The 13,990-nt window shown below is 44.9% G+C and overlaps 1 protein-coding gene across 1 annotated transcript in view; it reads right to left on the bottom strand.

Annotated features, from left to right (window-relative positions):
• The window catches only part of NCKAP1L (NCK associated protein 1 like), a 40,608-nt gene that overhangs the window by 12,995 nt on the left and 13,623 nt on the right, over window positions 1-13,990 (bottom strand). Inside the window, exons 10-22 of the mRNA XM_014836675.3 lie at window positions 13,417-13,473; window positions 13,037-13,133; window positions 12,093-12,202; window positions 11,788-11,920; window positions 11,305-11,386; window positions 11,080-11,138; window positions 10,718-10,863; window positions 9,580-9,712; window positions 9,167-9,286; window positions 6,849-6,994; window positions 6,410-6,541; window positions 3,433-3,651; window positions 1,768-1,898 (exon numbers count right to left, since the gene is read on the bottom strand). Coding sequence (XP_014692161.3) covers window positions 1,768-1,898; window positions 3,433-3,651; window positions 6,410-6,541; window positions 6,849-6,994; window positions 9,167-9,286; window positions 9,580-9,712; window positions 10,718-10,863; window positions 11,080-11,138; window positions 11,305-11,386; window positions 11,788-11,920; window positions 12,093-12,202; window positions 13,037-13,133; window positions 13,417-13,473 — 1,565 coding nt within the window. The remainder of the gene's footprint in view (window positions 1-1,767; window positions 1,899-3,432; window positions 3,652-6,409; window positions 6,542-6,848; window positions 6,995-9,166; window positions 9,287-9,579; window positions 9,713-10,717; window positions 10,864-11,079; window positions 11,139-11,304; window positions 11,387-11,787; window positions 11,921-12,092; window positions 12,203-13,036; window positions 13,134-13,416; window positions 13,474-13,990) is intronic.

Raw genomic sequence — 13,990 nt, 5'->3', positions numbered from 1 at the left:
AGGAGCTCTAGCAGTGCTCTCTGGCTGTGGGCCATCCCAGCAGGGAGAACCATAGAAGACCAGAAGTACCAACCAGAGACCAGTAGAAGAAAGGTGAGTTTAACATGGGGAATAAGAGTTCAGAGAGAAAAGGAAGGCAAGGCGCTACACTCAAGTCTTTGAAGGCGGGACGAGTTGCTCTCCATCTCCACCAACGACACAGAACGTGGATCTGGTCACAGCAGCTGACACAGAGCTTTGTCTGGAGTAAATACTAGACATTTTGAGAATCATCTATTTACAATATAAAGAATTGAGCTGAGAACTAGAAAAGGATTTCCTAACTGGTCAACTTAGATAATGCTAAAATGGCTGACAGGGAGGAAGAGGGGCTGAATTGCCTTCTCTGGAGCAGATGGAGAGGAGACGCACTGATCTACCAGTTTGGATCTGCCAAACCTCCTTACTCTAGTCTTCTCTACTCAGGCTAGTAACCCAGGGCATCCTTCTCTTTCCATCTATCTATTTTTGCAGTAGCATTGCCCCATCACCATGGTAACCCAGGGAAATTGGGGTGGGGGTGGTAGAAGGGGGAATCAGCATTACCTCCCGCTGTTCATCAGTTGTCAGCAAGACCTAAAGCTGATTTTAGATGCTGCCTACAGTTTGTGGGAGGAGTTAATGAGAAGGGGACATCTGAAACTTCCAGCAGGTAAAGAGTAGGGTCAGCTTACTGAGAGAGTCAGAATGAGGGTGAGAAGGAGACAGAGCATGAAAACAGAACTATGGACTCTGACTCTCATAACACCACTCAAGGAAAGGGAAGAATGGAGAGGGCAGGGTCATTGAACATCTCCTACCTGTCCCAGATGCCGTGCAGGATCCGTGATTTATACAGAGGAAGGAGGAAGCAGTAGGATAGTTCATGAATCAGTCAGTAAAACAAATCTATTAAAAAGGATCTGTATGGCTTCAAGCCCTCTTTAAAAAGAGAACGACTTCGCAACTCATTCACTGCACACTCCTTACCCACCCGCCTTGAGACACACAAGCACTTCCATACACGGGGAAGAGCACTACACAGCGATTAAGCACCCGGGTTCTGGAAGTTGACTGCCTTGAGTTGAAATCCCAGTTCTACCATTTGTGAATGTGTGACTTTAGGCAAAGCTCCTCAACCTCTCCGTGTCTCAGTCTTCATCTGTAAAATGGGGCAATAAGAGTATCTACCTCAAGGATGTTGTGAGGATTAAAGGAGTTAATACATGTGAACATTTACAACTTAGTCCACAATAAATGTCATCTATTATTTCATTATTAAATATCAGCAATACAAGCACCAGCTAAGGCTTTAAAATATATCCCTAGGGAAAAAGATGCCATGACATCAGATCACTGTGTAATAATTCCAAAAACCAGAATGTCTTCCTCACATTTCTCTCTTACCATTCATTATATGTCCTACTCTTCATTCATTGTGGAAATGGAAAATAACCACTTACCACCCTCGGAAGACTAAACCTTTTCAGTGACTTGAATGCCCTGCCTAGCTCCTAACTCCCCTCATTTTCTCTTTCCACCTTCAACCCGCAGGCTGCTCCTCAATTCTGGGTCTCACTTGGAATCTCCTTTTATTGTTCCTAAAGTGGAATCTAGCAGAGATGCTGAGAAGAGTACAGAATGAGCCTCTGGGAAGGCAGAAGAATTTAGATGGAGTCCGCAGGCTGAGATATGGCATTGAGGGGAAAGGCGCTGCTCCTTGACAAGGAGACCAGGCCCGGGGCTCACCAGAGACGTCAGAGAACTCCTCTGCGCTGAAGTTCTGCTCCCCCTCCCTGGGGAGGCTGACGAAGGCCTGCATGGCTGGCGAGAGGATGATGGTTCCACTGCTTGCCTGTCTAAGCAGACTTTCTAGGTACCTACAGGGTTGGCCAAGAAAGCATGGAAGATTAGTGCTCAATCCCTTGTCCCTACCATTGCTCCCTACCACAACCACTGGGCTCAGGAAGAGAAACTCCGCCAAAGGCTGGGGTGCGGAGAAGAGACTCAAAGAACACAGTACAACACTCTAGTTAACACCCCAAGCTGTTGGCTCAAAAACAACGGGCAGTAATGTAATTCCGCTTTGTCTCCAGTCTGCAGGGTATTTGGCTGGGCTATCAAATGTAATGGTGTGCACTCCCCTCCCTCGGCCCCTGCTCTTTTCCAACCATTCATTCCTCTCGGCCTCTCACCCTTGGCCTTTGTCAAGTAAGACAAGCCCAGGCTGACAAGAAAAAAATTCCTATTAATTGGGCCCCTCTGAAATATACTTAGGTTCACCCTCTCCAAGGAGAACGGTAGACTGAGGACCCAGGATCCTGGAAGCGGGTCTCAAGTCAAACCTCCTGGACAGAGAGAAGCCCCTTGAACATTGGTTATCCAGTCTTCATTTACTCTCTCCTGACCCCTGGACAAGCTGAGAAGGCCTTCAGCCAGTGTCAGCAGAGGAGGACTCGGCCAACCTCTGCCACTCACCCAAACCCTAGCTCTGGGCCTGGTCTTAAAGAAGTCACAAGCTAGCCACAAGTGGGCCAAACCCAGGCGTCAAAGGTGCAGTATTTTTTTCCTTTTAATTTGAATTAGTTGTCAAAATTTTGAAATTGAGAGTTTTACATTAAAAATGAGAATTTAGTGGGGCAGCAATCAGGGGGAGCTAAGTAGTGTCTGCCGCCTTTGGAGGGGCATCCCCTCTCCAGCTACTCAAAGTCCCCACCTAGCCCACAACACTCAGTTACTTTACCTGAGCCCCTGTTGGCGTCTGTATTTGCAAACCTTGTCTCAGTCTTCCCCCTTCTCAGGGGGTTCTTTGCAGCCCGGCTCCTGCTGAGCTGATATTGGATTAGGAGCGCCACCCAGTGGCTTGGGGAGGTAGGAATCCAGCTCCTTTCCATCCTTAAAATCCCAAAGGAAATATTGCTGATTCCTACCTCCTCCGGTTTTGGGGAGGTGGCCCCCTTCCCTATTAAGAACAATCTACTAGATTCGACACGGTCATGTCAGGGGGTGAGGAGATAGCATCCGGAGAGATAGTGTTAGACAGAATGGTCTTCAGAAGAAGCTGGATGAAAAGAGAAATAAGAGAACTTCAGAAAGAGGAAAAGAGAGCATTTGAAATTAAAACAGTAAGAATCCAGAAGGGGAAGGTAGGAACTGGAGATTAAGAAGAAAAAGGTCAAACTACTACAGAGTAGGTCGACAGATGTTACACGGAAGGGTAGAAAGAAACCTCATGGTGGACAGAGGAGATCTGGGTTTTGCCCAGTTCACTGCCCCAATCCTCAAGCAGAAAGGAGCCTCTGTTTGGGGGTCTCTGACCGTGGGAACTAAAATGCATGGACCAGAGGTCCTACTGTGTGAAGGAAAAAGTGCTAACACAGCAGTAAGGCAGTGGAGAGGATAAGCAACACTGACCAATTGGTGTAGAGAGTGGTGATGGTCTGTTCCCCACACGAGTCCAGTGGCTGTGTCTGCTGCAGGAGGGCATTGCGGATGACTCTGGAAACATCTGCACCCAAAAACTGGGCCAGTGACTGTATGAAACTGATGTACGCTTTGACTCCTGCCAACAGCTCAGAAGGCCTTGCGATCTCCTGGGTTGTGGCATTGTAGCCAGCCAGCCAAACAATGGCTCTGGTGACAAAAATCATAATCATAATCATAATAAACACAGTAACAGTTACCACATTGATACTGTGGTCCAGGTGCTGCACTATGATTTAACTACACACATTATCTCATTTAAACCTCAGAGCAACCCAGTAAGGTATGTACAATTATTATCCCCATTTTACAGGTGGAGAAACCGAGACACAGAGATAGGAAGTCAGCTGCTATCTGTGAAGACCACACAGCTGGCAAGTGGCAGAGCTGGGACTTGAATTCAGTAATATTTGATTCCTAACCACCATACTCTTCTGCCTCCTCTGGAGAAATGAGGTCAGGAGGTCAAGGACCTGGCCTCTCAAATACCATCTGTCTCTACCTGCAGGCTCACACCACCTGCATCCTCAGGGGCAGTATTTGTCTTTTCTCCTTGGAAAGAATTACTTGCAACTCCTATCAGAAATGGAAAACCACATCCAGAATCCTTGGCAATGCAGTGCAATCCCAGGCTGTCGGGGCTGGAGAGAGAGCACTCTTGGCTGGCATGCAGCTAGAGGCACCCTAGAGAAGGGAGAATAACTGCCCACGCGGAATTATTTTAGGGGCACACGAGGAACACCCCTCCCTCTGCACCCCTAAGGCCTTCCAAAATACCTTCCCTGAGGATTCACAATTAGAGTCAGTCCTTTGACTTTTTTCTTTGTTAAGATGTAAACAGTAGGGGAAAGAGGAACATCACCCTTTTTCAACGATGAGCCTTTGTCAGTCATTTGCACCTCAGTGTGAATGAGTTTCTCAGATTATTCCTAAAGCCACAGATGTCTGGGAGTTTCTCGTTTGTTTTATGTTTTTGGCACAATGTTTATGGGAGGGAGAGGAAGGCAGGGCCTGCTCCTCAGATGAAAAGGAAAAGAGGGGAGGTATCACCTGGGGAAAAATAACACAGAAGTGACAGACTGGGAGCTAGCCCAATCTAGTTTAGAGTTTTCATTGAGGCCAAACCTCTAGGCCAACGTTGGAGCTTTAGGAACAATGACTTCAAGGAGGAAGTATTTGAGATGTTCAGCGGAAACTAGGATATCACACCCATGCTGCTCCAGGACCTAGAAACCTCTGCCAGCTTCTGAAGTTTTGCACATGGATGATTATCAAATTGCCATCTTCTTGACACTGCATATGTACCTGACACACTTCCTTCCATATAGCTAATGTGTACAGAATGAAAACAAATTAATTTTACTGTCACCCAAGCAAAAACCTAATTGAAAAATAATCCTGCATCTCCCACAATCAAAACACAGACTCTGAACTGTTCTCCCTCCTCTGTCCTTCCCCCCTTAGCACAGCCAGAATGATCCAGAATGAAATATTGAGTGAAATCGTGTTACTGCTCTGCTCAAACCCTGCCAGAGCTCCCCTCTCACTCAGAATAAAAGCCAGAGTCCTTGCAATGACATAGAAGCACATACTCAGCCTGCCACTCCTCCAGCCTCTCTAACCTAACGTCCTACCCATCTCCCTGACTCAGCCTGCTCCAGCCATCCTGGCCTCCTCCACATCCCCTGAATACCCAGGCATGTTCCCACCTCAGAGCCTTTGTACTTGCTGTTTCCTCTGCCTAGAATGCTCTTGCCCCAGATGGTCACACACTTGGCTTCCCCAATTCCTTCAGGAGTTTACTCAAATGTCACTTTCTCAAGTAGGTCTTCCCTGGCCACCGTACGTAAAAACAACACACAATCACCACCACCACACTTCCTATCTCCCTTTCCTTCTTCATTTTTCTGCTTAGCACCTATCGCTATCTATTCTACTATATATCCTACTTTCTCATTTTATTTCTCTCTCTCTCCCTCTAGAAGGTAAGGTTTATGGGGGCAGGCATTTTTATTTGTTTTGTATACTGCTGTATCAATAGCTTCTAGAATACCATTGACACACAGTAGATGTTCAATAAATATTTGTTGAATGAATGAGTGAATATACTATATATTCTAAAACAACACATAGAAGACTAGGGGGATCATTCATAACAATTCTTCCCCTCATTCTCCTAATTGCCGATTATAGTGCTCAATTCCAATATAAGGAATGTTCCTCCTACTTTAGGGGGCAATGGAATGAGAGGCAAAGTAAAGGGAAGGGAATTTATTTTATAGAGGCCTATATATGTCAGGAACTTCCTACTCATTATCTTTTTTGGGGGGGCGTGAGGGAAGATTGACCCTGAGCTAACATTCATGCCCATCTTCCTCTACTCTAAATGTGGGACATCTGCCACAGCATGGCTTGACAAACGGTGAGTAGGTCTGCGCCCGGGATCCAAACTGCTGAACCCCAGGCCACCAAAGTGGAGTGCACGTACTTAACCACTATGCCACCAGGTCAGCCCCACATTATCTTTAATTCTCTACCAATTCTCAATCACAGCTCATTCTGATTGTACAGTAAATATCATTATCCTTACTTTACAGAGTAGGAAACTAAGGCTCAAACAAGTTAGATAACCTGCTCTAGTGTCTTAACTAATGGCCAGGATGTCAACACAGGTCTGCCGACTGCAAAGTCCCCACGCACTCCACTAAACCAGTGATGATCAATTCCGGCTGTTCATCAAAACCACCTGTAGAGGTTTGGAGTTCTTTTTGTTTGTTTGTTTTTAATAGAGATGCTTGGGACCTATGCCAGATCGACAGCATCAGAATGACCACCAAGATGAATCTAATGGAACCCAACTTTGAGAACTACCATTATGCAAACACAGAAGACAAGGAAAGGGTGATACCTGTTGAGTCTGGCCTCCAGGTGGCTGCTGAGGTACTCAGAAGGGAAGATGGTGTGTTCAAACACAGAGAAGCTGTGTACGTGATTCATTGTCAGTGCCAGTTCTGTCAAATTTAGGTGTAGCTTGTCCATGCTGGGTAAAATGGAGGAAGTAAAATGAGCTCTGATTACAGGTCTGGTACTGCCTGTTGTATCCGGGAAGGATTTGTTGGACCCATGACCCTCAGACCCCTTTCATCTTCTAGGAACACGCAGCTTAGAACAGTATACATAGATGCTGACTTCCAAGGCAAAGTAGAAAATTCACATTTAGGTGCTCTTCCATATCTGCCATTCCCCACCACCACTTCCACGTTCTTTTGCTGTATCATCTTCCCTCTCCCCTGCTCTCCCCTCTTGGCTGCAATGCCCAGTTGGCCCTCCAGGGCCCAGGTCCTCACTTGGTGACAATGCTGCGGTTCTTCCTGTGACTTTCAGCTCCTGGCTTGTCCCTCTCAGGCTCTCCTTTTCTGGGAGTCTGCCTCTGCTTCATGGTTTTCTTGTTCTTGGCCTTGCTGATGGTAGTGGCACAGTGCTTAGGTAGAAGCTTTAGAAGCAAACACAAGTCAATGGAGAACTGAGATTTGTTCCTAAAACTGCAGACTAGCCCATCCAACAGTTATAAAAAAGTCCCTCCATTATTGTCTTTTCTTTTATCTTTCTGCCTTTCTCTCTCTCCTTCCAGCATCTCTTTCTCTAATGGGGGCCTATTTGGAATGTGCTCACCTCTTTTAGTTTTCATTAAATACCTCCCCATGTTTAGGCTCAAAGTCTCAAGATGCCAGTGTGTTTTAGGGCTGAGATCATCAATCCCCTCCCCACATCCTGAGAGTCTTTCCTAATGGAAAAATTCAAGCAAGAAGAATGAGATCTAAGAGCTCCACTCAATTACACTTTCCAGGGTCTTCCAACCTTGGAGGACAGTTGTTCTGTTGCTAGTATGGAACAACCATCTCACTTACTGCACTCCTTCATATTCTGTCCCATGGAGACAGTTACCCACACCACCACAGCCCTCCAAACACTCACAGCTCACAAGGTGCCAGCACTCTCTTTCCCCTTCTTTTTGTTTTTTTTAATAAGATGTCATATTTCTTGCTATTTGGTTTAAACATAAATCTTGCATCTCTCCTCTTCACCAAGATACCCCAGTTAGCCAGACAGAAAATATAAGATAGAATTATATATTCAGATATCTCCTCAGGGTAATCACCCCGGACTTCTCTCCATTTAGCCCACGGCTGCCGAGCACGTGCAGAGCATGTCTAGAGACCCCTCATTCGGAATCACCCTTAGAGAAGCACAAGAGCCATGAGAAAACTGGCTTGGTTACTTTCTAGTCACACATTGTTTTTTAAGTCCAACCTCTTACTGTTTCAAAAAAATCAAGTCCACTTTGATGGACAAAGATGTGTCAACCCTGAAGTTGTACAGAAGTGTGTGTGGTAGATTCTGAAAGCAGTTCCAAAAATTGCAACTCCATTAGTAACGGCAACATCATTAACTATTTATTCAAAATAACTATGGAGGAGCCAATACTCATTTGGGGGCAAAAGGTTTGGTGTGTGTGAGAAAATAATTACTTATATAATGTTTTAGTCATCCCAGATACAGCACTGAGCAGGTCTCTTTAATTATGCCTCTTGCATGTAGCAGGTATTCAAACTGTGATGAATATACCCATGACTGTACTTGTTTGCATATCTTCCTTGCATTATTTATTTAAATGTATTTCAAACATGTATTTGTACTCCTTTTTCCCTTAAACTGGGACATTCCCCTAGGGCAAGGATTGTGTCCCTTCCTTCTGGGACCCCATCCCAAAAACCCAGCATAGTGCCCAGTAAGTATCAAATAATATAACAGCTAACATCTGCTGAGAGTTGTATACCAAACATTTAAGATACTCTATTTCATTTAAACTTTATGATACCTCTATGAAGAAACTATTTTTATCCCCATTTTACGTATGAGAAAGTAGAAAGGTTAAGTAACAATACAACAGTGGATATGTATAACATATACACACACACACACACTGTCCCTGGCTCCCCTCCTACCAAAGTTGCTACAAAGCCTGACTCAACCCTAGGAAGGGAGGGTAGTCTAGGCAACCTAAAAGACTCCAGGGCAACAGCAGAATAAGTTCCCCATTTGCAAATTTTCTGAAATTTAGGTTGAGCTAATCACGACCAGGTGCTATGAGTCAGTCAAGAGAGAGGAGGGGAAAACAAGCAAACAAGGTCAAGAAAGCCGCCCTGAGGATAAACACAGAGGAGGTGCCTGAATATGTTCAGACAGCCACAGATTAGGGTGCAGATGGACAGGAAGGTGAGACTAGACAGGTGATCTGGGGGCCACTGTCCTAAGGATGTGTACACAAGGCAGAGAGAAGAGGGGAAATAAATTAGAAAGTTAACTCAGCTCTAAGAACTCTTCAGATGTGAGCACAGATTTTGTTGAAGTGCAGCTGTTCAAATAAGAGTATTTTTAGACACTTCTACCTAGTCCTACAGGAGAAAAGACTCAACGGACTACACTAAGAAAAGAATCCTGCCATAAACTCAAGTACACAAAAGCTCCAGCCCTACTTGAGAGAAGGGGTTAGAGAACCTGGATCTGAGAGAACCTGGATCTGAGAGGAAGACAAAGGTAGATAGAAGGAAGGCACCGCAAGAAGGTAGAGGCAAAACTGAATGAGAGAGAGGACTGCGCCCACCTGTTCACTCAGGTTTCGCTGTTCGGCACAGATCTCCAGGACACAGTTACTGGTCTGCTTGGCCAGTTCTTCCAGGAAGGAGTTGCAGTGATGAAGCCCATGGTTCTTCAGGTGGGGGTACTTTGGGAAAGAGGAACCATGAAAGAAATTATCATCACCATGACAGCCACTGCTTCCTCATCATGCTGCTTTGATCCCCTGACCTGAGCCATCCACTCCTTCTACAGAAGAAGAAACTGACACCCAGAGAGAGGACACGTTCTACATAAAACTGAGACATTAGGAACTCGTATCACATACCTATGTTTGTACCCTTCTTGGGACCAAAATCAACCCTTTGGAATTCTATTTTAGGGTAACAAGAATGAGATGTGATCAGAGAGATGACAAGGTGTGGAGTTCGAGGTACCCACCTCCTCTGGACACATCTCATGAGTGCAGTGGACAAAATGAGCACAAATCAGAGGGAAAGCAATGGCATAACGCAACATGTTAGGTTCCTCCAGGGTCATAGCAAACATCTTCTCGAAGGTCCGGAGATGAAAGCTGCAGAGAAAGTGAAAGAGACTTAAAACCAGGGTTTAGGAACCGGGCCCTTTGAGGTAGAGAGAATATTCATTCTTTCAACAAAAATTTATTGACATCACCACTCCCTCCTTAATTTCCCTATCCTTAAGAAACATCCTTTTCAGAATTTATACTGGACCCCAAGGCAGTTTAGTGATAATCTTCTTCCCTTTCCTTGTACAAAATTTGCTAATCCTCCCTCAGAACCTCTGCATGATTTGGTCCATTCCCCCTAATTTAGAAGTCCTTCAGTACCACAAATTCATATCCCTCCCAAAATTTGACACTCAGCCTCCAGAGAACTTTCTCAGATTAACTTCACGAGGCTGACCTGTCCTCAACCCTGTACCCTCTCAACGTAGTGCATTCTTTTTATACTTCCGTACAGTTGCAATTATTATGTTGATGCCCTTTCCACATGTGGGTGTTATACTCCCCACCCTCCCCACCCATACTGAATGCAGAAGCAGAGCCAACATGTTGTGTGGTTTGTTTGTGCATAAAGTTCACACAACAGTGGTCACTTAATAAATGCTGAATGATACCAAAGGAAGACCAACTAATTTCCATTCTCCAAAGGCCCTATTCTCCAGCCCTCTCAATTATTTTTAGATCTCTTCACTAAACCTCCCAGTTTTCCATATCTCTTTTAAATCACAATGTCCCAAGAATAAAAAGAAGCTGAAGAAGGTTCCAAAGATAACAGCGAAGAAAAAGACATATAGATGAATTATCCCAGAGAAGGGAAGGCTGTGGAAAGTCCAGATGGCTTTCCTAAAGAAGCCAGAACCAAAGGGAATCAACTCCAAATTCCTATCACTTGGTAGAAGCTATAATGAGTGACCTGTGGAGTTTGAGCATCTGCCTTTAAGGAGATCTCACAGAAACCAAGACTTTCCCATCTGTCTGGAGGAATTACTGTCCTCCACAGACACCAGGCAAGAGATCAGGTCAATTGATAAAGAGCTGTAAATCAGGACATACCAGAAAGTAGACAAGTCAGAAGTTTCCACCAGCATATTCTCTACTGAGTCCAGCATTCGGGAGTGAAAGACAATGAGGTTCATCACCTTGGCTAAGTCAGCGTTCTCATGCAGGTGCAGGGGAGCCTTAGCCACACTGGTATATGCCTGTGGTTGGAGTTGGGGAAAGAGGGGAGAAAAACAAGCTAAATGAAAAGGACCTCCAGCCTTGGGGCTACAGTTTGGCTAAGTTTTGTCCTCTCCAATCAGCACTTTCCAGTGTTGAATCACTCTATACAGCAGAGCTTGGGAGATAAAAAGAGAAGGGATTGTGAGGGAGGAAGAACCTTGAGAATGGAGGATCATTAACAGGAACAGACCTACCTGTAGACGGAACCAGTCTAGCCTCAATCCAGAGAATTCAAATTTCTCTCCATTATCAACTGCAAGAAAAACAGAAGTTTAAAAGGAAATAATAAAACAGTACCTTATATGCAACTTATAGAATGGTCATCTTGTCCCATTCCCTGGCTCAAGATGTGAATATTTCTAGAAAAAAAGATGCTCACCCTCACATATACCCTTCCTCCTCCACTTCCTTCCAGTTACCTTGTTTGAGATTCAGAGAGGAGAGAGTACTGACAAATGAGGACATTATGATGGACTCCTCCTCAGGACACACAGACAGGTTCTAAAAGAGAAGCTGAGTTACCATCAAGTAGGCATAGGTTCCAGGAGGATAGAAACAAGGACCACAAGGCTCAGTCAGTGTATGAAGGCAAAAGAACTGCTAAGTGCCACACACAGAGAGAAAGAGCCAAGCAAGAGATGGAGGAAGCTCCCGGGGTCCCCTACCATGCTAACACCCAATTTCTCTTTACTTTTCTCTCTTATTTCTAGGTAGTTCACTTAGGAAAAAAAGACTGCCAAGATTATTGGTCTGTTTGTTTGTTTGTTTTTAACAAATGTAGTGGGGAAAATCGGGCTTTTTAACACACAATCTACAAAGCATGAGATCCAGCCAGGGTGGCCCCAGGAGAAAAGAACCAGGGATCCCCCTGAGATTTCCAAAGTATAATCAATTAAACCTACTTGAATGATGTCACTGAGCACAACAGCATCAAATCTGGCCAGGTACTGAAGGTGGTACTGCTGTATCACTTTGATGTGTCTTCGGACCAGAGCCCTAATCTCCTCCAACAAGAAAAGCAGTTCTGCAATGCTCCTGCAAAGTTGAGGAGGAAAACAGAGAGAGGTATGAGACTAGAAATATGAGCTGAGACAAAGACAGTGATAACAGGGCAGAAACTGAGACTTCCTAAGGTCAATTTGATGCCTCCCTGTCCCTTTTCCCAGTCCACCTAAGGTCAAGATTCTTAACCACGTCAAGTACTAACGAGTCAGCATAGTCCTCAGGTGTCTTTGTCTTGGTGACGTTTTCTGAATGACGAACCAGCCAGGTGACCTCATCACGAATGAAGGACAGGGCCATGAAAGCAAAAAGGGCCTAAGGAAAGAACAGGGACTATGAGAATTTTCAACCTGAAAAATAAGATTTCAATGCACCGAGAGGGGCCAGCCCAGTGGCACTGCAATTGGGTTTGCACCTTCTGGTTTGGCAGCCCAAGGTTTGCCAGTTCAGAACCCAGGTGCGGACCTGCGCACCACTTGTCAAGCCATGCTGTGGCAGGCATCCCACATAAAACAGAGGAAGATGGGCATGTATGTTAGCTCAAGGTCAGTCTTCCTCAGCAAAAAAGAGGAGGATTGGTGGCAGATGTTAGCTCAGGGCTAATCTTCTTCAAAAAAATTAAAAATTTTAAAAAATTTAAAAATAAAAAATTAGGCAAAAATTTTTTTAAAAAAGCACAGACAAAACTATCATGATAATTTGCATATGCATACAATTCTGGAGCCATGCCAATAATAAACACAGAGACCCACAAAAAACTATGTGACAGAATCAGACACGTACATATGTTGACACTGGCTCACAGTCAATATCCTTTCCTCCCCATCAAATTAAATTTTAGAAATGTTTTCTAGGCATTTGTTTGGTTTTAAAAAAAAAGCAAGCTCTGTCTTCAATTAGTTCACACTCAGAGGCTAAGACTAGTACACAAATAGCTATAATACATATATCCTTGGATAGTGCCCCAAAAAAAGAGATACAAAAGTTGAAGGGGGGACTCAAAGAAGATTTAAGGTAAGAATCAGCATATACACATACAAATGAATCAGAAAAGACTCAGAAATGCAAAAACTCATCAATGCCAAGTCACTCCCCACAGAGTCTTTTGTCACTGGTCATCACCCGGCTCCCAACAGTTCTCTCTCTTGCCTTGGGACCCAGTAGTCCTGGTTCATCAGTTAACACAGCCTCCAGCTCCTTCACTGCCAGCCGCAGAAATTGGCGCCGTTGACAGTGAAACTGACCACTGAGGAAAGAAAGTGGAAACTAGAGAATATTGCCTCTCCCAGCCTTAAACTTCCTCCAAAGGCAGTGCAGAGGAGAGCTACAGTTAGGAAGGGGTGTCAGGCAGACAGAAGGTTCAATGCTACAGTTAGACTTAGTAAGAAAATGCAAGACGGGAGGCAGCAGCAAGATCTTGGGTTGAGGCAAGAAAGCTATACAGAAACTGGAGGTGGCTTAGGTGAGAACAAAGGTCAGGAGAGATTCCTATTCCGTCCCCTCCTGGAGATCCCATTCCCCAACTTTACCTGTTTGCAATTGCATGCTCCTTGCTTTCCTTGATGTCTGCCACTCGCTTGCCATACCTGAGGATTGACATAAGCACAGCAAGGTTGGCCACACCACTAGTTAGGGGCCTTGTCCCACCTTCCCAGTCCTCAGAGATTCCAAACTACTGCCTTGGGGGAACATGGGCAGCCCTCACTGTCAGGACCTTTCCAGACCCTACTTCTCATCTTGGCCTATTAATGAGAGACTCATAGAGCTTAGAGACCATTCAGTTCTTTTTCATTATTTTGCAAATGAGGAAAATAACACCTAGGGAAGAAAAATGACTTGCTCAAGGCCACACCAGGTTTTAATGGCAAAGCTGGGAACAGACTTCTAGTCCTATGCTCCTGCCTCAACACCTTCAAGCCAAGTACTCCTCCAGGTTTGAGGGAGACAAAAGAACCAATGCATAAATAGGACACAGGCCCTGCTTTCAAGTAACAGTACTTACTCCAGCTCTACCTTGGGTCCCCTTCCCACCACTGCATCTTAGAATTAATTTTATCGGCTATCCCTTTGTCTCTTTAATCTCTCCCTCTCCACTGGCTTATT

This window comes from Equus asinus, chromosome 22 (genome assembly GCF_041296235.1).
Source record: "Equus asinus isolate D_3611 breed Donkey chromosome 22, EquAss-T2T_v2, whole genome shotgun sequence".
Taxonomy (NCBI): Eukaryota; Metazoa; Chordata; class Mammalia; order Perissodactyla; family Equidae; genus Equus; species Equus asinus.
Note: the sequence above shows the minus strand (reverse complement) of the source record. Positions and strands in the feature narration are given on the sequence as shown.